The sequence below is a fragment of the Pituophis catenifer genome, unplaced genomic scaffold, assembly GCF_029215685.1.
Source record: "Pituophis catenifer annectens isolate HBS135680 unplaced genomic scaffold, rPitCat1.0.hap2 SCAF_13, whole genome shotgun sequence".
In the NCBI taxonomy this organism is placed as follows: domain Eukaryota; kingdom Metazoa; phylum Chordata; class Lepidosauria; order Squamata; family Colubridae; genus Pituophis; species Pituophis catenifer.
Window position 1 is genome coordinate 1,878,606 of NW_027256893.1, and position 24,250 is coordinate 1,902,855.

The 24,250-nt window shown below is 41.5% G+C and overlaps 1 protein-coding gene across 1 annotated transcript in view; it reads right to left on the reverse strand.

Annotated features, from left to right (window-relative positions):
• Nucleotides 1–24,250, reverse strand: part of GARRE1 (granule associated Rac and RHOG effector 1) — a 31,476-nt gene that overhangs the window by 6,174 nt on the left and 1,052 nt on the right. Inside the window, exons 2-8 of the mRNA XM_070952917.1 lie at nt 11,200–11,406; nt 9,376–9,522; nt 9,128–9,223; nt 8,871–9,032; nt 3,519–3,677; nt 1,891–1,988; nt 1,414–1,539 (exon numbers count right to left, since the gene is read on the reverse strand). Coding sequence (XP_070809018.1) covers nt 1,414–1,539; nt 1,891–1,988; nt 3,519–3,677; nt 8,871–9,032; nt 9,128–9,223; nt 9,376–9,522; nt 11,200–11,406 — 995 coding nt within the window. The remainder of the gene's footprint in view (nt 1–1,413; nt 1,540–1,890; nt 1,989–3,518; nt 3,678–8,870; nt 9,033–9,127; nt 9,224–9,375; nt 9,523–11,199; nt 11,407–24,250) is intronic.

Genomic DNA, 24,250 nt, shown 5'->3' on the forward strand with positions numbered 1-24,250 from the left:
CTCTCAACAACCTTCGCCACAAAGCGAAGGTTGGAGACTGGACGGTAATTAGCCAAAACAGCCGGATCCAGAGAGGGTTTCTTGAGGAGGGGCCTCACCACCGCCTCTTTCAAGGCGGAAGGCAAGACACCCTCACTCAGAGAAGCGTTAGTAATCCCCTGGAGCCAGCCTCGTGTAACCTCCCGGGTGGCCAGTACCAATCAGGAGGGACACGGGTCCAATAAACATGTCGCGTTCAGCCATCCCAGGATCCTGTCCACGTCCTCGGGAGCCACAGGGTCGAACTCCTCCCAAATGACATTCTCAAGATCTGCCTCTGTCATCTCGTCTGTACCTACCCAGTCAGAGACCAAGCCTTCCCGAATCTGATTTTATCATGCAGATACTGGACAAAATCCTCAGCCCGACCCTGCAAGGGATCCTCCCGCGCTCCCAGATGGAGAAGGGAGCAGGTCACCCTAAACAGGGCGGCTGGGCAGTTATCTCCAGATGCAATAAGAGCGGAAAAATAATTACATTTTGCCGCTTTTATCGCCACTAGGTAGGTCTTAATATGAGACTTCACCAGTGTTCGGTCAGATTCGGAGCGGCTGGCCCTCCAACCGCTCTCCAGGTGTAATAATATGGAAACCAGATGTGTCTGTGCCTCCTCTCTGTAATGTGCACCCCTGGATTTTGGATGTGGCATTAGCCAAGACTCCAGGGCAGGTATGGAGACTGATGGTTGTTTCCAAAGGCCTTTAGGTGTGCTGTCCCAGACATAGCTGGATGAGAGACTTACTAGGTGAGGTTGATCAATTGGGATTTCTGTTTGCTTATCTTTCTCCTTGCAGTATAGCAGTAACTGCCTGAGATCCACAACTCTATGGCTAGGTAGGCAGTGGAGTTCCCAAGGCTTTTATGATCCTGGGGAACTTCAAGCTGCCTTCTTTGAACCTGGTACCAAGGCTGGTTCAGGAGTTCATGGACACCATGGACAGGCTACAACTTATGCAGAGCCAAACCACAGGAGAGGTCACACATTAGATCTAGTCTTCCTCTCAGGGTAGTGGTGTTCTGATCTGGGTTTTGGGGGATCAGTCCCTTGCTATGGAGTGATCACATCCTCTTCTCTCTGGATTTCTCTGTGTCCACTCCCACCCACCCCCATTTTAAAGCAACATATTAAAGCAAATTTCTCAGAGGCATATAAATCTAAGATGTCCTTGAAATGGGAAGCTAAGATGTGTATGAAAAAAACCAACCCACCATGGTTTTCCTACCGTGTCAAATGCTGCTACCCAGAAATTCTGATTCATAGTGTAAGTGGCTTTAGCAACTAGATGAAGCTTCTCATAGTCATTTTCACCTGAACAAGGAGTGTCATGCAATGCTAATTCTGTACCAATTGCAGCCACAGTCAGGCCTACCAACCTTCCTTCTTTCCAGCGATTTAGGTCAAACACAGCAGTATAAAGTACATCTACCAGTCCTAACATTTTCTCTGGATCCAGACTTCTCTGCAGGAGGGACATGGTTGCAGGATCTTCTTTCAGGCACCTGATGCAGATAGAGAATCAGATATTTCCAGATTACTACTGTAATTACTAATTACATTAATTAGTATTACTAATTAATGATCAGATTACTAATGTTCTGATCATGACACAGGACAATCCTCTGACAAAGGTTAGGAAGGCTCTCAGTGTGAACTGAAGCTTCCAGAGATCATTCAAACCTTATTACCACTGTAATGACCAACTGCATGACAAAGTATGTACTTCCTTCAAATTACTGTATTAGGATAGTTTTGACGATGCTGTAAACCACACTGAAATTTTTAATAAAATTTCTTAACTTTTTCCACACACAATGCTGTTCTGGTTTCCTTAAGTAGCAAATTCTAATTACCAAGTTGATGGGACTTGAACCACAATTCTGGAGCCTTCCAAGCTGATTTGTGGTGCATAAGCTTCTTTGTTTTCATTCTGTGCTGTGTCTACAACCACCTAATTGCAAAGAAAAATAAGTAAGCAACCACTACTTTAAAAGTACTAGAATGTCCCTCTTCAAACTTAACAAATCATTTTGTTGCAGCCACCATGGCCCCTGGGGAGCTAAACACTGATCAAGTGCATATAAACATCAAACCAAGATATAGATATATGAATGGTATTTACAGTTGTGAGGAGGTACTGAAATGATAAACAGCTAAGGAAGTTCAGGATGTACTTAAAGAGGCCAGTGTTTCACTAAGCATTTTTCATCAGCTGATAATTTAATTTTCCTTTTCATGCTTTTTTGGAAAGGTGTAAACATTTGAACTCCAAGGGATCCATTTTAATCCTGCTTTCTCCTGTGAACTGCTAGACAAGATTGGAAAAAACAAATCCTGACCACCCTCTGGTCCTTTGCATGAAGGCTTTGTTCTCATTCCCTCAAATGCCTCAAACTGTCTGCACTCTGAGACAACAGATCTTAGTGGTCGAATATCCACTATCTGCTTCAGAGAAAACAAGCACACAACCAACCTATTCAACCGAACTTGACTCATCCTCGTCAATTAACCTTCCACACCCCCGGCCTGGGAAATGACTTCCAGCAGCCATTGTTCTTGCTGGACAGATGTTTCCTCCTCCACCACCACCCAAACAGGATCTTCACCAGCGCAGTCAACTAGAAGCAATGGAGTGGACTTCCTGAAATTGCTTCTCTGGCTCTGCAAAGCACCTAAAGGGATTTCTGTTCAACTCACCAGAAACAATGGGCCTTAAAGGAGATTGGCATTCAAGATTCACTCAATGACCCCACGTGACCCTGGGCATGCTGCATCAGTCATAAGTGTGAAAACTGGACATGTCACTTTTTTCAGTGCCGTCGTAACTATGAACATCACTAAATCGAGGGCTAACTATGTACCCACCTCTAATTTTTCCCCTGTGGGCAGAGGACGAAAGCAGCTGCCTGAAACTGGGATGAAAAATCATCTATTCAGGAATATAAATATTTTCCCATGTCAAATTCAAAAATAAGCTGCCCACTTGAACATCTCTTTTTCTCACAACTCAAGGAAAAACATGGTAAAGTAGATGAAACTTCGTCTTCCATACAGGGAAATATGTATAAACTTCTGCTCAGACCCATTTTGCTCTAGCTTTATATGTCCTCCCCAAAACAATGATCAGGAAGAAGGTGCTGGTTAATGATATTGTGATATCTGCTGAAAGCAAACTTAGTTCAAACTGAATTAGCTACATAGACAAGAGGTGTTATTGGCAATATTTGCAAAGATCAAAGAAAAAACTGAAGGGGAGAAATCAACAGGAAATCATAAGCTGATCATCTCAAGAGTGACAAAGCGGAAAAACAGGGAAGTTGAGAGGAGCAAAGTGAAGAAAACAAACTGGCTGAAACCCTGAATCCATCATTTTGCTGCAGGCCCAAATGCCGTAATTTAACGTTAGTCTTTCAGGACTAAATGACCAGCCTTCCCTTAACTCTGGCCACCTTCATACAGTTGTCAATCAACCGCTACTTACCAGCCCAGCTTGTCCAAACAACAACTGTACTGCCGTTTTACAGGCTCCCCGCCATGTAGAAGGACAAACTTGATTCAGGACTTCTGTCACAGGAGAGTCATCTCTTGGGGTCATTCCATTATGATAGCCAGCTTCTTTAATTAATTGTATCATAGTGTGCTGTCAATAAACACAAGGGGGAGGGGTTAAGCAAAAAACCAAGCAGGATAAATATTGCCCACTCCAACTCAATCTATTTTGCACTGCCGATATCTAGCATTCCTACTTATAGTACTGTTGTTCAAGTTATGATGGCCCAAGCCAAACTTCACCAGTTTCCCACAAACTTACTGCTTCCAGGCATTGCCACGCCCCCGTTCCAGCTCCAATTATTCGATGTGCACATGGGCAGGATCAAAAGGAAATGCCAATAGCATCCAGAAGCAGTACAAGAGAATGTTGGAAAGTGGTACTGAGTGGAGAGAAAAAAACAATGCATGAAACCATCCTGTTGAAGAGATTTGGGGATAGTTTAAAGAGAGACTGTTTGCTTTAATTTTTATTTTTGACATTAAATCCAACTTTCCATATCTGAAAAAAAGAGCCAAGCTATGAGATTTCAAGTGGAGCTCTGCTCGCTTCAGTTGAAATGCTCCCAATGATAGGAATCCCAGAGACCAAGAGGAATTGCAGAGAGAAGGATTTCTATCTATCTACCGTACTTTTCAGACTATAAGACGCTTCGAAGTATAAGATGCGCCTAGCTTTTGGGGAGGAAAAGAAGGGGGAAAAAGTCTGCCTCTGCCTTCCAGCAATTTACCTCCTTGCAGCAAACAGAAAACAACCTAGTCAGCTTCAGCACAGTCTGATTTAGCATAAGCAGCTGATTGGCGTTGATCGGCCTCCCAGAATACTGCCTATCAGCTGTTCCAGGCTGCGGGGATTGCTGCTGCTCATTGCCACCACTGTTGCCGCCTATCACTGCTGCCGCCCATCGCCACCTCTGCACATCCGTTTTCGGCGCATTCCAGGCGGCGGGGATCGTTGCCACCACCTATCCCCACCACTTGGAATGGGCCAAAAACAGGGCACGCTTAAGCCAAAAATGGGGCTCATGGAGGCAGCGATAGGCAGCAGCAGCAATGGGCAGCAACAAGTGGTGGCCATCCCTGCAGCCTGGAACAGCTGATAGGCGGTATTCCAGGAGGTCGATCCAACCGCCAATCAGCTGCTTGTGCTAAATCAGGCTGCGCTGAAGCTGACCAGGCTGTTTGCTGTTTGCTGCAAAGAGGTAAATTGCTGGGAGGCAGAGGCCGAAGGGTGGGGGCCGGCAGGTGGGCGGGACTTCAGCAACATTCGCTGTATAAGACGCACAGACATTTCCACCCACTATTTTGGGGGGGGGGAGTGCGTCTTATACACCGAAAAATACAGTAATTATATTATTAAATTAATCAAGAACAGACTCTCCTTATAAAGATATTTGCAAGTTTCAAGGCCATAACTGATTGACCAAATGGAGAATCATTGAAATATAAAAAGAATGTGAAAAGAAGCAACTTTTTTCACGTTTTAATGAAAAATGCTGGTTTTTTACATCTCTGATATACTATGCCAATTGATAGGAACAGAGAAAATATGCAGAGTTCAAGATAAGACTATGCTAACAGAATGAATCATAAGAGTAAAAGAGAAATCTATAGGAAATGTAAGAAGGGGAAGATGAATTCAAGGTCATTTCCATGGGTGTAGCTCCAGAACGTGGTGATGGAAAGAAGGCAGAGCTTCTTAATTCCTATTTTGAATCAAAGGAAATTGGAGTCCTAGCTGACCATTATTATGACATTGGAGAAAAAAGGTTGGGCAAGGGAAATACAAGAATGTAATCAATTTAAAGAAATTTAGGTCATGGGGCAGATGGACTTCATCCTAGGTTACTGGAGGCTACAAAAAATTGCTTTCATTATGTTTTAAGAACTCCAAAAAGAGGGCTGAGAAGAGCAACAAAGATGATTAAGGGACCGGAAGGTAAAGCGTATGATGAACAGCTGCAGGAACTGGGTATGTCTAATCTAGCAAAGAAAAGGACTAAGGGTGATGTGTCTTCTAATATTTGAGGGGCTAGATTTTTCTGTGTTTGTTTCTATCTTCAATGTCTTTACAGATGTTGTAATACTGCTTTTTTTCTCTTCTTTTTTTTTTTTTTTTTTTTTATTGAAAAAGTTTTCAAAATTGTCTCTTCTGACAGCACCCTCAAAGTCTAAAAAGATTTTCCATGTTGTGGACAGAAAGGTTATTGACCAGAAAATAAGCCCTATCATGATTTTTCAGGATGCTCATAAGCCCTACCTGAAAAATAACCCCGTTAAGATCGTCAGACAGATGCATTTAATACTGTATTTCCCCCAAAATAAGACCTAACCAGAAAATAAGCCCTAATGCATCTTTTGGAGCAAAAATTAATACAAGACCTGGTTTTATTTTCGGGGAAACACAATAGTTGGATGGTTTGTTTCCTTTGGGGGACCCTTCATAATTAGTCCTGTCCTGGACTGTTTCTGGGTGGAAGCCGGCTGTTGGCAGCATCTGTGCTGCTAGGTGTTTAGTTTACTTTATTGATTAGCCCACGGGTGTTAGTTTCTTCAGTCAGTAGGCATGGATCATGTCCAGACCAGGTATTGTTCGGCTGTTCATGATCTTGACCCTTTGCTTAGTTTATTTTTATTTTTAATTTATTTTTCACATTTTTGAACCACTTGTCAGCCCTGGAGGCTGACTTTTTCTTTGGATCTTCAGGGTTGCCACACTTGGTGCTGTGGGAAACTGGGAGGGGGGATTGTATGGAGTTGGAGAGATATCTAGCCAAAATAACATTCTTTTCTCTGGGAGCCAAGGACATTCAGCCTGCACCTGGGGTGGCATGACTGGGAGGCATCTCCAGTTGGGATGGTGCATTGATTGGACCATGTGATGAACATGTGGATGCAGTGGAAGGGACTTGGAGTTTCTTTTGGGTGGGGGAAACCAGGAAGCTTTCAGATTCAGGTTTTCCCAATGTGCCAATATGACATCTCTAATAAAATGGAACTTTGAGGAACTGCTAGCCTCAGAGTCTTCTTTCGTTGGGGGTGTTACTTGGAACCCTGACACTTGTTGGATGTCCGCTACTGTTACTGTGATGGTGACTGATTCGTGTTCTAGGAGATTGCTGTGATCTGCTCTCAGTTCCTGCAGTTGCTTTACACTAGTGTTACATATCTTCTCTTTCTCCAATATGTTCTTCCAGTTCAGTTGAGTTTCTGCTGTTGGTGGTTCTGGTGTTACTTTGTTATTGAACTGCAGTTAGGAGTTCACCTTGGATGATTCTTTGGAGAACTGGCCATTTATCTTCTTAGCTTCTGCTTCTCTAGTATATCTCCTTAACCTGGTAGCCAGTGCCGTAAACCTTTGTTCAGCATTCTCCAAGGCTTCAGATTATCAGGCCCTTGTATTTTTTCAGTAATCAAGTCTTATCTTTAATCTCCATAACCTTCTGTTCTATCAACTAATTTCTCTCTGAGATGTCTTCATCAAAATTTCTAACTTAATTTTCAGGGGAGGGGGGTCTTTTAAATTATGCAGCCAATCATCACCAGGATTACAGCAGCTGTAGTATATCATCGGGTTAAATTGTGATGGCAAGAAGGATTGGCATGAGGGCTCTTTTGATATCATCTCGCGTACTACCTAATGGCACTTCTCCACTGAGTCTTGGCTTCACATATTGAAAGTTGACTGCAAATTATCCATGATCTTATACCCCATATTAATGTTTGTACTCTGTAATGGAGGGGGTGGAAACGTTCCAGCTTCAGGTATTGGTTGCACATCCAGTTGTTTTTCCAATTCTTCTTGAGTCAGGAATGTAATATATAGTTAAATCTACCCCATGTTGTGAGAACAGTTTCCACTGTTGAAGCATTGGGTGTTTCAGTGGTGTAGATGTCAGGTTCCTGATGGAAACTGACATTCCAAGAGTCATGCTTTCCTGAGAAGATAGCTGAGGCAGGTCCTTACAGTAGGTTTTCTGTCCATCATATGTCTCTTCTGATCAGGACTACAGTTATAGTAACATTTCATCAATTCCAGGTTCTCTTCTTTCATCCATATTTGGTTTGTTTCAGTAGCTCGCTTATCTTCAGGTTGATGGTTTCCCAAATATGATGCTTGTTAATCTAGTTGACACCTGAGCCAGCATAACTCTTAATTTGTTTCATTCTCATACACAAAGTAGGGAGGTGAACATTAGGGGGTCTTTGCTCAAGAATCCCTACTGGTAAACTAGATACCATCTAGGATTTAACCCCAGTCTCCCACATCAAACGGCAGTGCTCTAACCACTATGGTATCCAACCACACACACATATGAACACAATTTTTATTAAGAACGTTGATTATAATAGTAAAATCTAATACAAACTAAAGTTAAGACAATAGAAAGGAGAAGTAAAAATGCAAGAAAAAAGTAAGAATACAATAAAGAAATATATAAAGAGGTGCCCTCCAATCGTCATCACAAGTGTAAACAACTTCAGTGACTCTTTCACTTCTTCTGAGGTTGCAAAATTTATCCCATATCCCATCTCTTACCTATAAAACACCATCTTTTCAGTTCTTATGTCAGCAAAAAGTCCCTAAAGGATTGCCAGAATTAACAACATACCTTGTTCACTGCCACCCCCACCTCCATCCCTGCCACCATGAGGAAAAACACAGCAGGAATTGGAAGGTTTGACCAAGACACAGAGGTTAAGTTCACATGAGATGTTAGGAAGAATTTCCTTGCAATTACAGGTAAAAATGTGCTGCCCAAATTGAGACAAGAAAGCAAACCATGATTGTCCCAAAGGTGCTTTTTCAATAGGCAATTGGACTTTCTGGTTTTTCTTTGAAGACGTTTTGCTTCTCATCCATAAATCCTTCCATTCCTCACCATCCAGTCAGAGCTGAAGAAGCTTCTTGGAAAGTCCAGTTGCCTCTTGAAAAAGCACCTTTGGGACAACCATGTCCTGGATGACTGAGAATCACCACAGACATTAAGCAAACCATGATCATACAAAGCGTTCTGAATGCAAGAAGAAACTGCCAGAGAAGTTCAGGATGGCATGACTCAAAGCAGAAAAGAGGCCCATGTAAAATGGCGGAGAGATTTTCTAAGTTGAACACAGAATCGGTTTTTGCACCTAATTCGACTTCACCTTCTCATGAATATACTTGTCCCAGTAACACAAATTTTCAAAGGCCTGCTCTCTACCTATGTGTTTTCAGCACAGAAAATTCTACTCCCAGCAGGAAAAGATTTGGCAATGCAAACTATTTCATTTAGAGACTTACCGTTTTCAGTTTTAAGTTATCTGCTGCAGATTCATTGAAGGATATTCCTTTCAGAAAATGGGCCCCTATCTGGATGGGAACTGTTGGCAGCTCACACTGAATAGGCTGAGAGGGAGTCTGTCTCCGTCCAGTCTGCTGAGCTTCAGCTTCACTGCAGCAGCCCTGAAGACACAAAAGAGCGAAGCAAAACATAACCATTTAATTGTTACCCACCGGTTTTGCCTCCCTTGACTAGATCCAGAGAAAGACGCTCTTACCTGCAAGCTTTCTTCAATTGCCTTTGGATTCAAGTGGAAACCAGCCTTCATTGCATATTCACAGTGACCCAAACTTTCCAAAGCAATCTTATATGCCTGATATATGTATAAAAAAAGCACCACATAAGAGATAAATATCAGAACAGCTTGTCCATAAATCACCCCTCTATTCAATCAGTCCTTAACATGGGCCTGTGGTTGTGCCCAGTCTAGATAGTAAAGAAAATAATCCCACCAGGGAAACTGACCTGCAAAGCACTGTCTGTTTTCAAGTTCAATTCTTTTAGCTGGTGCTCTGGAATGGCCACATTCTGAGAGCAGAAGAGTTGCTGGACCTCGATTCCAGCCAAACAGCCCTCGCGGCCTCCCTCTTTCTCTCGAAGCCGTGAAGTGGCCTTTAAAGAGGTGGCAGAAAAGGTGAAGGTGACAAAATGACAGAAGTAATTTTGAATTGTTCAGTGAAGTTAAATTTCATAATTTATATTTCATGTTGGGACATTAGCCAAAGTTTAGGAAAGAGACACTGCAACGTTGTTTTTGCAGACACAACTCTGATCGAAGATCACCTCATCATGATAGACACAGGGACTAACTATGCAAATATGTATCATTTTTGAAAACATTTTAGAAACAAAAATAGTACAAATTTTGAAAGAGGAAAGGAAAAGAAAGTAGTAAGTGAAAAAGAAAAAAAAAGAAAAGAAAAAAGTTATAAAGAAGTGGCTTCCTTCTTATCAGCAGTTAATTTATCTTGTACTCACTCTGTCTAAGGCTACAATCTAATTTCCCCCCCATAGTCTATCCTTTCTAAGCCTCAAATTTGTAAATCACCAGTTCATTCTTTTTCTTTTTTCAGCAAAAAGTCCACAAGGCATTTCCAATCACTAATGAATGTTATTGTCGTTTCTCTAAACAAACAAGTCAATTTTGCATCTCTAATAATTCTCGCATCTTCGCCAGCTATTTCTTTAAAACTTTCCAAACCCAGCCTGACTTTAGCCCTGTGTAGCAAATGGCCCCAGTAGAAGCTGGGTCTTCAAAGAAGGCAGGTAAGCAACAAAAGCAGGCAGCAAAGGGAGTGCCTTGGCTTCTGCCTTGGCCACAGCCACAAAAGGGTAGGGTGGAACTGGAAGGGAAAGGGGCTTTGCCTGGAGGGTGACCAGACGTCCCAACTTAGAGCTCATTCAGGGAGGAAACGTCTCAGATCAAACCTCTAGTCCAGGAGTGTCAAACTCACATCGTCATAGCATCGTTATCTGATGTATTGGACTTTCCCCCCCCCTTTGCTAAACTGGGTGTGGGCGTGGCCAGCTCATGATACATCCGCCCTGTGGCCCGGGAGTTTGACAGCCCTGCTCTAGTCTATATCCGTTTCCCAAGGACAAGATTCTTGAAATATAGATGATCAACAATAAAATATTGTTGGGCTCATCCACAAATGCCCACAAAAATGAAGGTGCTCTGGTGTTGTGGTGGTTAAAGTGCGGTATTGAAGGCAAGTTCTGCCCACAGCCTGGAGTTCGATCCTAATAGGGCTCAACTCAGCCTTCCATCCTTGCGAGGTCAATAAAATGAGGACCCAGATTGTTAGGGGCAACATGCAAATAATGCTTCTACAGTGTAAGCTGCCCAGAGAGGGCTGCAAAGCGCTATAGGGTGGTACATAAGCCTCAATGCTATTGCGTTGTTATTAATACAGCGTTCTAAGATTCTGCCCCTGGTGCAAAATTAGAAGTGTTAATTATCCTCATCAGCTATTTTATCCACTCAGTTGATAAAAGCAGAATTACTTTATCAACTGAGTGCATAAAGGGGCTAAACCTAGGCCCTTTTAAGTTCTATTGGCTGGGTCAAATTTCCTCTTGCATAGCCCACTAAACTCTTTAACCTAGTTAAGCATGTCTTCTGAATGTGACCATCGAAGAATTCCCTACAGATGGAAACCTAGCTATCGTAAAGGAAGCCAAGATCAATTCTGTGATAGGTGAAGGCAACAATTTTCCATATCCTGATTAAGGATAGAGGCCTGAATTTAGAACTCCTGACATCTCCACGCAGCAGCACAGTCCTACCTCTGTTGCTCCCTTCCATGACCGCACTGCTTCATCCAGTTCGGTTGTGGGGTTTGCGCTGGATGTCTCACTCATGCTCGAATTTTTTCTTTCCTGGGCTGCAGCCTCAATGAAGCATGACTGAGCCACTGGTTGGACTTTCTGCAAAGCCTGGGATAGAAACTGAAAATGAACCTGCATCACGGTCAAAAAGCAGCGTCCAAGTACCTGTTAAAAATAAAAATAAAAAAATAGACCACCATTAGGTTCAGGAACTCAAACTAGATCTTCACATGCAAAATGTTCAATTATCTCATTCTTGATTTTTTCCCCATCCTGGCATTTCCTAGTGGCCTTTATGCTTAATTAGGAGTTTAGTGATGGCTGCAGTGTCCCGGGGTCACGTGATCCCCTTTTGCGACCTTCTGACAAACAAAGTCAACGGGGAATCCAGATTCACTTTACAACTGTGTCACTAACTTAACAAATGCAATGATTCACTTAACAACTGTGGCAATAAGTCATTAAATGGGGCAAACTCACTTGACAAATGTTTCACTTAACAACATAAATTTTGGGCTCAATTGTCGCAACTCGAGGACTACCTATAGTTAGACATTTAACGAGAATATATTGATATTGTTTCCTGATTGCTTATTTGTAACCTATGACTATCATTAAGTGTTGTACCTTATGATTCTTGTTGAATGTATTTTTTCTTTTATGTACACTGAGAGAGTATGCACCAAGACAAATCCCTTGTGTGTCCAATCACACTTGGCCAATAAAAAAATTCTATTCTATTCTATTCTATTCTATTCTATTCTATTCTATTCTATTCTATTCTATTCTATTCTATTCTATTCTATTCTATTCTATTCTATTCTAGAAATAAGCACATGGAATATCATGGAATTTATTGTTGAATAAACATATATATGGTATATGAATGTGCTCTAACCTGGAATGTTAAACTGCAGTATATTATTGGTATTTTTTGTAGTTTGTCAATTTAAGCAAACATATACTATCAATTACGTTATTAAACACTCTAATCCAGGGGTGTCAAACTCAAGGCCTGCGACCTGGATGCGGCCTGTGGGGCGCTTAAATCTGACCCACGAGCCCGCCCTGGAAACAGTAAAGGACCGGCCTGCGGTGCCTCTGCCAGCGAAAACAGCCCTTGTCAGGCCATGCACGGCCTCCCTGAGCTCAGTTTTCGCTGGCAGAGGGCTGCAGGAAGCCGTCACAGCCAAAAACGAAGCCTGGATGAGTGCCATCAAGCTGGCCATGCCCACCCTGGCCACACACACACTACCCCGAGGTCAAACACAACCCTAATGAAATTGAATTTGACACCCCTGCTGTAATCCTTACTGTAAGCAAACAGGGAGAGCAAGGAAATGACTGTTATTGCTTTCATGTTCATCGCAAGAGAGTGGAGTTGGGGAAAATTGCTTTCATAACCTGCAGGGAATCTGCCATGTTTCTTTTCCTTCCCGAAAACAAGAACTGTCCTGCTGACTGCCGGCCCTCTGAGGTAGGCCATCACGGGAAACAGACCCCCCTACTACACTATTAGAAATGTAATTTACTGCTGCAGGATATAACAACAGGCTCTTGAAAGCCCCCCTTTTACACCTACAAGAATCATGATAGGGCAATCTTGATGTTCTTTCTCACTCTCGCCTCCCTTTTGGGGCCAAGCTGACATTTACATAACCACCCTTGGATTCATTCTTCATTCTTATTGCTTCTCTACACTCACTGATCCTCTAGAGAAGGCAAAGATAAACTGTCCAGCTTATTTGACAAGACAATGGATTCTTGATTTGGCACAGGAAGTTCTTGTGAGGGACCTGTATCACCAAATAGCCCCTGAAGTTAAAAGAAAGCTGAAGAGAAGTAGAGACAGAGGAATGTCCAAAAAAAAAAAAAAAAAAAAAACCACCCTCATCTCATTAATTATCTGGGTGCACTCTGCCTTGGGCAGATCTCACTTGGGGTACTGTGTTCAATTCTGTAATTTAAAAACTTTTAGTTAGCTTTCATGGCTAAGGCGGGACTTGAACTCATGATCTCTTGCATTCTAATCTGGGATCTTAACCATTGGCTCCCTCTCCAAAGGACGGAGGCTTACAAGAGAATGGTGGAAATGGCTCAGACAGATGCCTTCCTAAGTCTCTGAATTATATACAGGAGAAGGAGCTCCAGAACTTGCAAGATTCTGTTGTTTTTGTGCCCTGGCTTCAGTGAAGGGAGAAAATATCCATGAAATTGGCAGGCGAAGTGCAGGAATAATGTGAGTGAGGCTTGAAGAAGAGCTGGACAAGAAAACAATCTGGGAGAAATGGAGTTTCTGGAGCAAGGCCGGTGAAGATGTCAGGAAGGCTTGTCTGGAGATGGCTGCAAACAAGCAGAAGGGAAGCTGGGAAGCAGGAGAAAGCTTACGAGAGACTGAGAAGACATCATCTGAACTAGTTTGTAATCAAGGAACACACATTGTCTTGAAAGAGGGAACAGAGGAAAAGGCATAGGAAAAAATTAGCAGGAGCCAAGAGCAGGAATACATGTTCCATAAATGGCCAAGAGAGGAGATCATCTGAAAAATTCCCTCCTGGATTTCATTAGAGGACTTTCAGGTAGGAGACATACAGCAATCAAAGGAAACTCAGCTGCTGGAAACCCAACTCAACCAAGATTACAAGGTGCACAAAGGGGGTCTTTGCTCTCAGAATGAGGAAAAAGAAATAACAGGATCATTTTACCCAGATTAGTTTCTGATCTCTGATTAGTTTATTTACTCTGATTAGTTTCCTAGACCCATAAAAAAGCAGTTTAAGACTAAAAAGGAATCTTGGGGTTGAGCCTTCATGGAAACCTTTTGATGGGAAAGCCATGAATTGAAACCAATAAATGTGAGGTGCTTATCTGGGGAGAGCTGAAGACAGGAATCACAAAGTCCACTAATGCTAGGAACTGGCTTTCCTTGTGGATGCTGGTATCTCCACTTGAAATGGGTAATGAATCCATTCAAAAGCTACAAGCTCAAAACAACTTTCCAGCTCCCATTTTTCTGGGCAGCATAGTCAATCTTTCTGGCTCTTTTTGCTCAAATGCTGAGCAGACGGCAGACAGCACGTCACATATTCAAATATGCTTCCCGGACATTGGGAAAGGAAGAAGCCTGCCCTTTTGAAGCACGGTAGCACTCAAAAGTTTATGAACTCTTGAATTGTTAATATTTTTGCATAAATGTGACTCAAAATTTATCTGTTCGCCATACTGTGTAACAGTTCTCACTGTCAGGATATTCCTCCTTATTTCCAGGTTGCATCTTCCTCTAATGAGCTTCCACCTATTGTTTCTTCTCCTACCCTCAAGTGCTATGTAGAAGAAACACCCTCTTCCCTGTGACAGACCTTCAACTATTGGAAGCCTGCTATCATATACTCCCCTCAATCTTCTCTTTGTTGACCTAAACATACCCAGTTACTTTAATTGTTCTTCCTCGGACTTAGCTTTCAGATCAGATCAAAGATGATAAATCTTTGTTGCTCTTCTCTGCACTCGTTCTATGGCCTCAGCCTTTTTTGTGTATTGTGATGTCCAGAACTGGATGCAATATTCCAAATGTAGCCTCACCAGTGTGATATAGAGCAGCACTATTACTTTCCTTGATGTTGATACTCTCCCTCTGCTGATGCAGCCCAGGACAGCATGGGCTTTCCACACAGCTGGCTAATACTTGAATGGTGGTCCACTAGGGACACCTAGGTCCCTCTCACATTTGAAGGTTAAAAATCAGTATGGGCAGTGCTAGCATTACGTCCATTCATTCAGCAGCTATTCAAAATTACAATGGCACTAAAGAAGGGAGACTTATAAGTGGTCCATGAAGTTGCAACCATCACAACATCCCCACAATCATGTGATCACGGCTTGGGTGCCTGGCAACTAACTCTCTCTTACAGGAGGTGCAGAGTCCCGCTGTCACATGATCCCCATTGCAAACCTTTTCTGCCAGCCTCCCACAAGCAAACTCAATGGGGAAGCTGGGAGGAAGTAAGCGGTTGCTCCTGCTTCCACTGCTTTTTCGCTTGCCCAGGCTCCAGAACACCTGCCCAGAGCACCCCCCCCACCCCCCTGTAGTGCCCACCCCTCACTTACCCAGGACTCTTTTCTTTTCCCACTTAACAACCTGTTTGGTCCTGGGGTTACAATGGTACCGGGAGCTGTGGGGCTCCCACCATGCTGGTGCTCCTGTGGATTTAAAGACCTGGCTGTTCTCCCATGCTCTGGCCTAAGAGGATTGCAACCCCTTGTGGTACGAATTTGTCATAGGTTTTTGTGTGGCATCTTATTTAACGTTTTCTTCTTAGATTATATATATTTTATTTGTTCTTATACTGAAGCACCCAAAGTTAATCTGGAATTGGGCAGAACCTAAATCAAATCCATCAATCTGTGGAAAATTTATTGATCAACAGGTTTTTATTAGTCTTGAAATAAAATCCTTTTGAGACACTAAAAAGTTGTCAGGAGAACATTCTATAGCTCAGAAACGATTTCCTAGAATAAATATTCTTTTTCATAGACTCATACATTTGTAAGCAACTCACAAGTCATCTAGTCCTATTTTCAGTATTTGATTCGATTAGGGGGAAGGAGGACAGACAGCAACGGCTGTAAAGAGCTCCTCCAAAAGTAAATTAGGTTTTTCTTTTTATATATATAAAGTATTTGATTCCTATGCAAATTTAAATAAAATTCAAGTGTTCCAGTAAAGTTTCAGACGATTATCCTATTATAAAGTCTTATTAAATATGCAGAAATGATTTCAGTTACTTTTGCCATCTAATGTAAACCCCCACCCCAAAAAAAACCCAAAAAAAACCCCTTATATTTTATCCGTGATGCTATTGCCAATGGGATCTGGAAAAGAATTTTCTAGGAAAGTTATTTGACTGAAATGTATTTTTATCAAATTAACTGATGCCAGTATTTTGAAGATTCTATGATTAAAAAAAGAATGACAATCAAAAGCTTTTCACAGATCAAAGCATATATGGTCTTAACCTTTCCCCCTACCTCACTTATTTATTTATTTATTAACAAGAATTGGTCAGTAATGGTGGAACATAAATCTATTTGAGTAGAACTGGTAGTGGCTCACTCCTCCCTGTCCGTTTCATCCAGTCTCCTCTGACATTCCATTACAATTCAATCATTTCCTTTCTTCCTACAAAGTTTAAACCTAGCAGCTTAAGTATGCTGACCGACTTCTTTGTGAAGTTTCATTATTTTAAGTATTCAACAAGAAAATACCAGAAAAAAATTGCACCACTTTTAGGGGCTTTACAAAACCTCTTAAAGAAACAAAACCACTGGTTTTGAATCCAATTCATTTCACTTAAAATAATGTATTTAATATATTTGCTTTCATATTTACTTTGAAAATATCAGACTAAAGGGCATGTGATAATACAAAGAAGTTTGCAGTTCCATAATTTGGCCTAGTATGATAAATAAAAACAAGTTATGCAGTGGTGGGCTGCAACCAGTTTAACAACCGGTGTGCCTAACACAGAGTTCAAAATACTGGTTTTCCTTCAAAGTGTTGCAGATTGAGATACAAGAAAATGTGAGTGTTTTATGTTAAAAGATTGTCTATGTGCACAAACCATCATGACTTGAATAAAAGTGTCTTAGGTTTACCCAGAGATTGTAATAGTGGAAATAGTGGATGGCATTTTTCTCAATTACAACCCAGTGTGACCTTGGAGGAATGGACATATGGCAATTGCTAAGCATCTGAATGAGGATGGAACACAGGCCCATCAGGATACATGTGGACATGTGAGAAAGCTATGACATTTTGGATACAAATTCATATAACACGATTATTCTCTCTCTACTTAGTGAGAGAACAAAGAAAATCTTTTTTGAAAGATGGAAACCTTATATGATTTTTTTTTGTTGAATAAAAAATGAATTGTTGGATTTGAAGACTGAGAAAGATTCAGACTAAATCAGGAGGTATGGAGATGTGAAAAATATTTAAGTTGGAGGGGGAACAATAAGATTGTAATGATCTGTTCAAAAAAGGTTGGAGGTAATTTATTCATTTCTTAACTTTCATTTTTCTTTTCTGGCACTTCTTTTTTTCTTTTGATTAGTCTTTTATTATATGAAAATTCTTAAATACATTCACTATGGACAAGCCAGGTTGGCTATCTGTTGCAGTTTTGTTTAAGAACAGCTTCTAAGGAGCTTGCAAGAGATGATAGCCATGAAGCAAATGTATATTAAGGATGCAATTCTGAATGAGATTCCAAGTAGAAGTTAAAGGGTTAACGCAGGTTGGTCTATGAATAGCCCTAACTTGTCCTCTGCTTGCAGGTAGGAGGCACTGTTACAAGTTCCAAAGAGAACATTTCCAAAGCCTGCATCAAAAGTTTCAGTTAATTTGCACCTCATACTTCTCTCCAGGAACGGCAGTAGCTTAAAGGGACAAAATGATTTTTGGAAATTGCTTTAATTCTTCTGATTAGCATGCCAGTATCATTTAGCAATAGTCCACAACAAGGGCTTAGGAAAAGTTCAACTTTCATTTTGATGTAATGTGAGAGATACAATCGTAAGCACATACATCACCTTGGGCTTCTTGAATGAAAAGTAAAAAATAAATGAATAAAATAAAAGAATAAAATAAAATAAAATAATAAAATATAACAATAAAATAAAATAAAATAATAAAGCTGTCATAAGGCAGGTTAAAGGTAGAGAATAAGGGAAAATTCCATCTCGATTTCTACTCCACAGAAACATTTGAACAGCAATAATGTAGAATGTGAGATCATCTAATATGAGGCCAAATCAATGAGGAACACAAAGATACTATTTCTCATAACACTATATGCTATATAGGCCTGAAGGTTTTTAGGGTCCTTTCAAGGTAATAGCAAACTATTTTCTGTTCGTACACCAATATTCTGCACAGAATCACCAAACTACTGATAGTCCTTGCTTAACGACCATTTGAAATTATGATATATGATGGTGCTGAACAGAGACTTACAATACGTCTCCAAAGTTACGGCCATTGCAATGTTCTTGCACTCACATGATTGCAATCCAGGTGCTTGGCAAATCGTTTACACTTACGCTCTGCAATCATGTGATCCCTATTGCAATTTCCCTGCCAGCTTCCTTGGAAAGCCAATGAAGAAGCCAGCAGAGAAGTTTGCAAGCCATTGTCAATGCCAAGATGACTCCTCTGGTTCCTGGGGTTGGCTGAAAAAGGTGCGTTCCAAAATCAAGCAGGTTTTTGGCATGGAGCGTTAGCAGCAGGGGTGGGGGTGGAGCCAGGAGTCCTCTTGTTTCTGGGGGACAGCTGCAAACACCCCATGCTGCAAACACTTTATGCCAAAATATTGCTTGGATTTCAAGACGGACTTTTTCAGCCAGCCTCTTTAAGAGCAAAAGGGCTTCCTACCAGATTGATTTCATCCCACATGGGAGAAATCCCTCCACCAAGCAGCTCTTTCACTCTCAAAGAGGCTGGCTGGAAAAGTCTGTACCAGAGGACTGGAAAAGAGTTGGCTGGGTTCCAGTTTTCAAAACAGGAAAAAGAAAAATGGATCCAGGAAATTACAAACTGATCAGCATGACATCAAGACCTGGGAAGATCCTGGAAGAGACAATCAAGCAACAGATCTGCAAACACTTAGAAGCAAGCAAAGCTATTACTAGAAGACAACATGGGTTTGTTAAAAACAGATCATATCAGACAATCCTTACTGCATTCAAAGTGAGTGTGGCAGATAGTACTCGAGGTACAATAGGCTATTTAACAAATGTCTGAAGCTACAACATCCTCCCCAAAAGCTATATATGAACCCATTTCAAAGTTACAACCCCTGCAGCATCCTCGCAGTCATTCACCCTTATGACCAACCGCAGAGATGCTACAGCACACTCACTCACGTATTTCCCCCCCATCCTGGCTTGCCAGGTCCCCAAAGGGGTGGCCTGCTTTGCCACCCCACTGGGTTCCATGCACTCCTCTCCACCCCCAATCACCATTCGCTCACTTAGTTTTTGAAGATATCCAGAGCTTCGGAAGTCAGAGTAGGGAAGGTGGCTCCCTTGCTGGGTCATTGCTGGGCCACGTGACACAATTGAGAAGAAATCCTTCTGCTTTTGCTCCCCTCACAATCTTGTCCTTCCCAGTGCCAGCCACGCTAGCGTCAAGGTTCCAAGTAATATATCCATAACAAACAGACCTCTGAGGCAGGTAGATTCCTCAAAGAACAGGTTTATTGGATCTATCATATTGGCACAGGCTGATGAAAGCTGACTCGAAAGGTTCCCGCAGTTTTCACCTAATTAAAAGTTTTCCCTTTTTCCCAAACAAACAGTCACATGGTCCAATCAGAGTGCTGTCCAGTTGCTTGGTCATCACTCCTCCTCTCTTCAGCCACCTGTTGGAATGTCCTTGGTTAACAAGGGAAAGTATTTCGTTCTGGCTACAAACCCCCAGCTATCTCTATTTCCTCCTCCCTAACCCTCATCTCCCTTGTGGCAACACTGAAGCTTCAAAGATGGCATCAGTCAGGCCAACTTCAGAGTTGACAGCTAGCTTTACACACAATCCAGAAGAAACGCTGCTGCTTTTGCTCCCCTCGCAATCCATTCCTCCCCAACTCCAGTTCTTCCCCTTTTGCAAGGGGAGCGAAAGCAGCAGTGTCTCTTCTCCTGGATTGTGCCATGTAGCCCAGCAACAGAGTGGCCTTCCCTACTCCAACTTCCTGGGCTCAAAAGGAAGCGTGTGATTGTGACAGGGTGGGGTATGGAGGAGGCCCGTAGGGCTTTGGGGAACCCAAGGGACAGGAAGCAGAACATGGGATATCTCAGAAGGTGGGGTGCACCTCTGCCTGCACTAGGCCTCCCCAACCCAAGTCACTTGATGCTCTACCCAATGACCCATTCATTCATTTAACCAATGCATTGGGGAAAGCAGGGATTGGTAGGTCATTAATTATGCATGTCATTTAACATATAATTTGACTTCCAATAGTAATAGGCAGGCTCCATTGTTGTAAGTCAAGAACCCCCCCCCCGCCCCCGTCTTCTGTTATTCTGTTAAATTGTACCGGAAAGCCTGCTAAATCATCCTCAAGAGATGCTCTCCAGCCTTGTCTTAAAAACTTCCCAAAACGGGCAAAGCCTCTGTATGTAAACTGTTGGACAGATTTTACCATCAGAGTTTTAACCTAAACTCCTAAGTTATTTTATGTATACAGTAAAATACATGCTGCTTGTTAGCCTCACTGTAAACACCATAGAAGCTTAACAGCTCTGAAGACTGGGAATAATACTTTCTTACACATAAACTCAGACAGGAAGACACAGAAGAACAATCAAGGCTATCTATAATAAAGGGTGACATATTCCAATGTAACTTCATCCATATATACTTACATATCCCAAATTATAAATTTTGTGAGTATATTTAGCATTATGCTAAAAGAAAAATGCACTTCTGACTGTGTACTCCCTAATGCTTAGATGGCAAAACATGTGGTATCAGCAACAGCCACAATTCAATAAAAATAAAGTGACACCTGTCACTTTTACTTAATACAGAAATGCCTGAGGCAAACTGTTGGGATGGATATAGAGAATAAGAATGCAGAAAATTTAGCTAACAGTACCAGTTGCACAGGAGAGTTTTGCAAATTTAGAACATGAAATATTTTTACCAGGGGTATCTCTTACAAAAACATAGAGGACATAAAGCAACACGTAGCTTAAGACAATGTGAAGAAAGCTATTGACAATATAAAGACAGACATCACTAAGCTGGAGTGGATTAATCTTGCTGTTTAGCAAGCATTTATGCAAGAAAAAATTCATTCATTCATTCATTCATTCATTCATTCATTCATTCATTCATTCATTCATTTATTTATTATATTTCTATACCGCCTTTCTCCCGTAGGACTCAAGGCGGTGTACAGTCAAGAAAAATATAGACACACAAACATCATAAAATTGCTAATTAAAATTATTACTTAGTTTGGTCAATTAAATAAAACCCAGAATTAGATAAAATGATTAAATAAAAAATGATTCTGACCAGGCCAGAATAAGATGATAGTATCAACATCAAGCTCAGGGTCCAAGCAACTCATCACTAACCCAATTCTTGTAAGGTAATTTGGTAAAGTAAGATGGAATATAAAATTGTACCACACATTTTGGCTGTATTTGTACTTGCTAATAAAAGATCTATTTGATTTATTAGTGAGTGAGAGTGAGAGAGATAGCAAACTGTGTGCTGTGGACTCTACTACCATAAGACTGAAAAAAATTGGTTGAACAACTATTTCAAACAAATCAATGATTAGCACCTGTGTTAACCTAGTGAGACGGGTCAGGCAGAAGCTCTGTGATATTTATAAATTATAAATATTTGAGCAGCACAGTCAAAAATATGATTTTCAAATTTGCAGATGATACGTATTAAGCTTGGGGATCGTATACACGTACAATCTATTAAGGACTACATGTTGAGTGCAGTTGGTCAGCTAGTTATGAATCCAATCTGGTGGTGATGCTGTCTATACCACATTTTTCTAGCTTACCAAAAAGTAGGCTGTGGTCTAGGAAACTATTGAGAAGCTGAAAAAAAATAGGCTATAACCAATAAAATGATTAGAATAAGAGAAATACACATGATCTTCATTTGGATGTGAAAACAAATCAAAGGCCTAAGTATGGGATGAAAGGGTGTGTTGTCAGGCTCTTGATACATAACTAAAATGGAATGTGCAGTCTTTTCCCAAGACAAATGGACTGAGGATCACGGACATTCAGGGCCTGACTCACATGGGGGGGAAGAGGTCACACATTGTGTCTGTTTTTGTCTTGAGGCTGTGGTGTTGTGATCTGGAGTTTAGGAATGTTAGTCTGAATTCACTGTCATGACTGCTCCTAATTAAAGAGAGGTGTCCCTATTTGATCAGCCCACTCCAAGACTGATTGGGATTGACCCTATGCGGTAGGGTCACTTGGATCCTATGGAGTTTCAGAGGAAGCCTGGGATTTTTTCCAAAGCTTTTGCAGAGTTCAGATGAGGCTCTTGCTGCAGCTTAGAATGAGCATGCCACAGGAGCCTTGGACCAGACTGCATCCCCATAGACTCTCAACAGCCACACATTTTCTAAAGCATCATGGTTTTACCAAGGAACTCCAAATGACAAGCGCCGGGTAAATCACAAGATTCAGGCAGTTCAAATGAGTATAAAGTTTTATTACAAGCTTAAGCTCTCTACAAAAACCTGAGCTATTAACAGTCAAGGTCAAATGAGCAGGAATTAAGGTGGCATTCATGGTGGGCTGGACTTAGATCTCTTGCCGGAGCGCAGGGTCTCATGACTTATGATGTATTTGACCCCTCCCTCGGGCTCAGCCTGATCATCTCCTACAGAAGAGCAACCAAGATGACTAGGGGACTGGAAGCTAAAGCATATGATGAACGGTTGCCATAATTGGGAATGTCTGTCTGATGTAGAGAAGAACTAAGTGTGACATGATAGCAGTCTTCTAATATTTGAATGACTGTCACAGAAAGCGGGGGGGGGGGGGGTAATTATTCTCCAAAGTATCTGAGGGCAGGACAAGAAGTAATAGATGGAAATTTATCAAGGAGAGATCCATTTTAGAACCAAGGAGAAATTACCTGGAATAATGCAACCAATTTTGGTCACCATACTACAAAAAAGATGTTGAGACTTCAGAGAAGAGCAGCTAAGATGATCGAAGGCCTGGAAACTAAACCATATTAAGAATGGCTGCAGGTTTTGGGTCTGGCTAGTCTAAAGAAAAGAATTAGGGGCGACATGATAGCAGTATTCCAGTATTTGAGGAGCTGCCACAAAGAAGAGAGGGTTGAATTATTCTCCAAAGCACCAGAGGGCAGGACAAGAAATAATGGTTGGAAACTAACCAAAGAGAGAAGCAATCTCGAATTAAGGAGAAACTTCCTAACAGTGAGGAAAATTAACCAGTGGAACAGCTGGCCTCCAGAAATCGTGGGCACTCCATCACTGGAGGTTTTTAAGGAGAGACTGGACAGTTACTTGTCTGAGATTGCATAGGTTCTTTGCTTGAGCAGGGGCCTGGGCTAGAAGACCTCCAAGGTCCCTTCCATCTCTATTCTATTCTATTTTATTCCTGTCAGTGAAAACTATCATTGGTGTGGCTTGTCTCCAGAAGTTGTGGGTACTCCACCACAGAAGTTTTAAGAACAGATTAGACCCCCATTTGTCTGGGATCAAGTAGGGTCTTCTGCTTATGTGGGGGTGGGGGTGGGGGTGGGTGAGGCAGTTAATAGAAGACCTCCCAGGTCCCTCTGTTATTCTGTATTCTGAGCCATTTTTAAAAGCTACTCAGCAAGCCTAAAATGCTAAAAAAATATGGCACCATCCAAAATTAGCTGAATCTCTCTCTCCACAAACAGAGGAGCAATCCAGAGGATCTTCCATCTTTTCAGGACTGTGCTTTACCATATGTATTAGCAATTCAAGAGAGCTAATTATTATTCCAAACAGAAGGTGTGTATGGGTGGCTCTTATTCAATATACACGGATTGCTGCTGGAAGAGACAATCAAACTCTATCACACTGCAAAACAAGTATTTTACCATCTTTTAAATTCATAAAGTGGAGCCATGACAATTGGAAACTTCATAAGGAATTCAGGAATCCACTGCATGTCATAAACCTTACCGATGGGCCTTATTTCTGAACACTGTACAAAACCTCAAAAAAGAGTCAACGGGTTCAAAACGTAATCTTAGATCACTGTCATCTTGTAAGAGGCAATGTTTAGAAGCAGCATACTCAAACATACGGATTCAGTTATTACTTTAAACATCCAAACTCTACACTATAATGCAATTGTTTTTTGAACTGTCACTGCAGTAACAGATGGATATGTTGGTGAATTTTTGCATTTTATTTCCCAAGTGATCCATAGATTCCAGGGAAATTAAAAACAACAA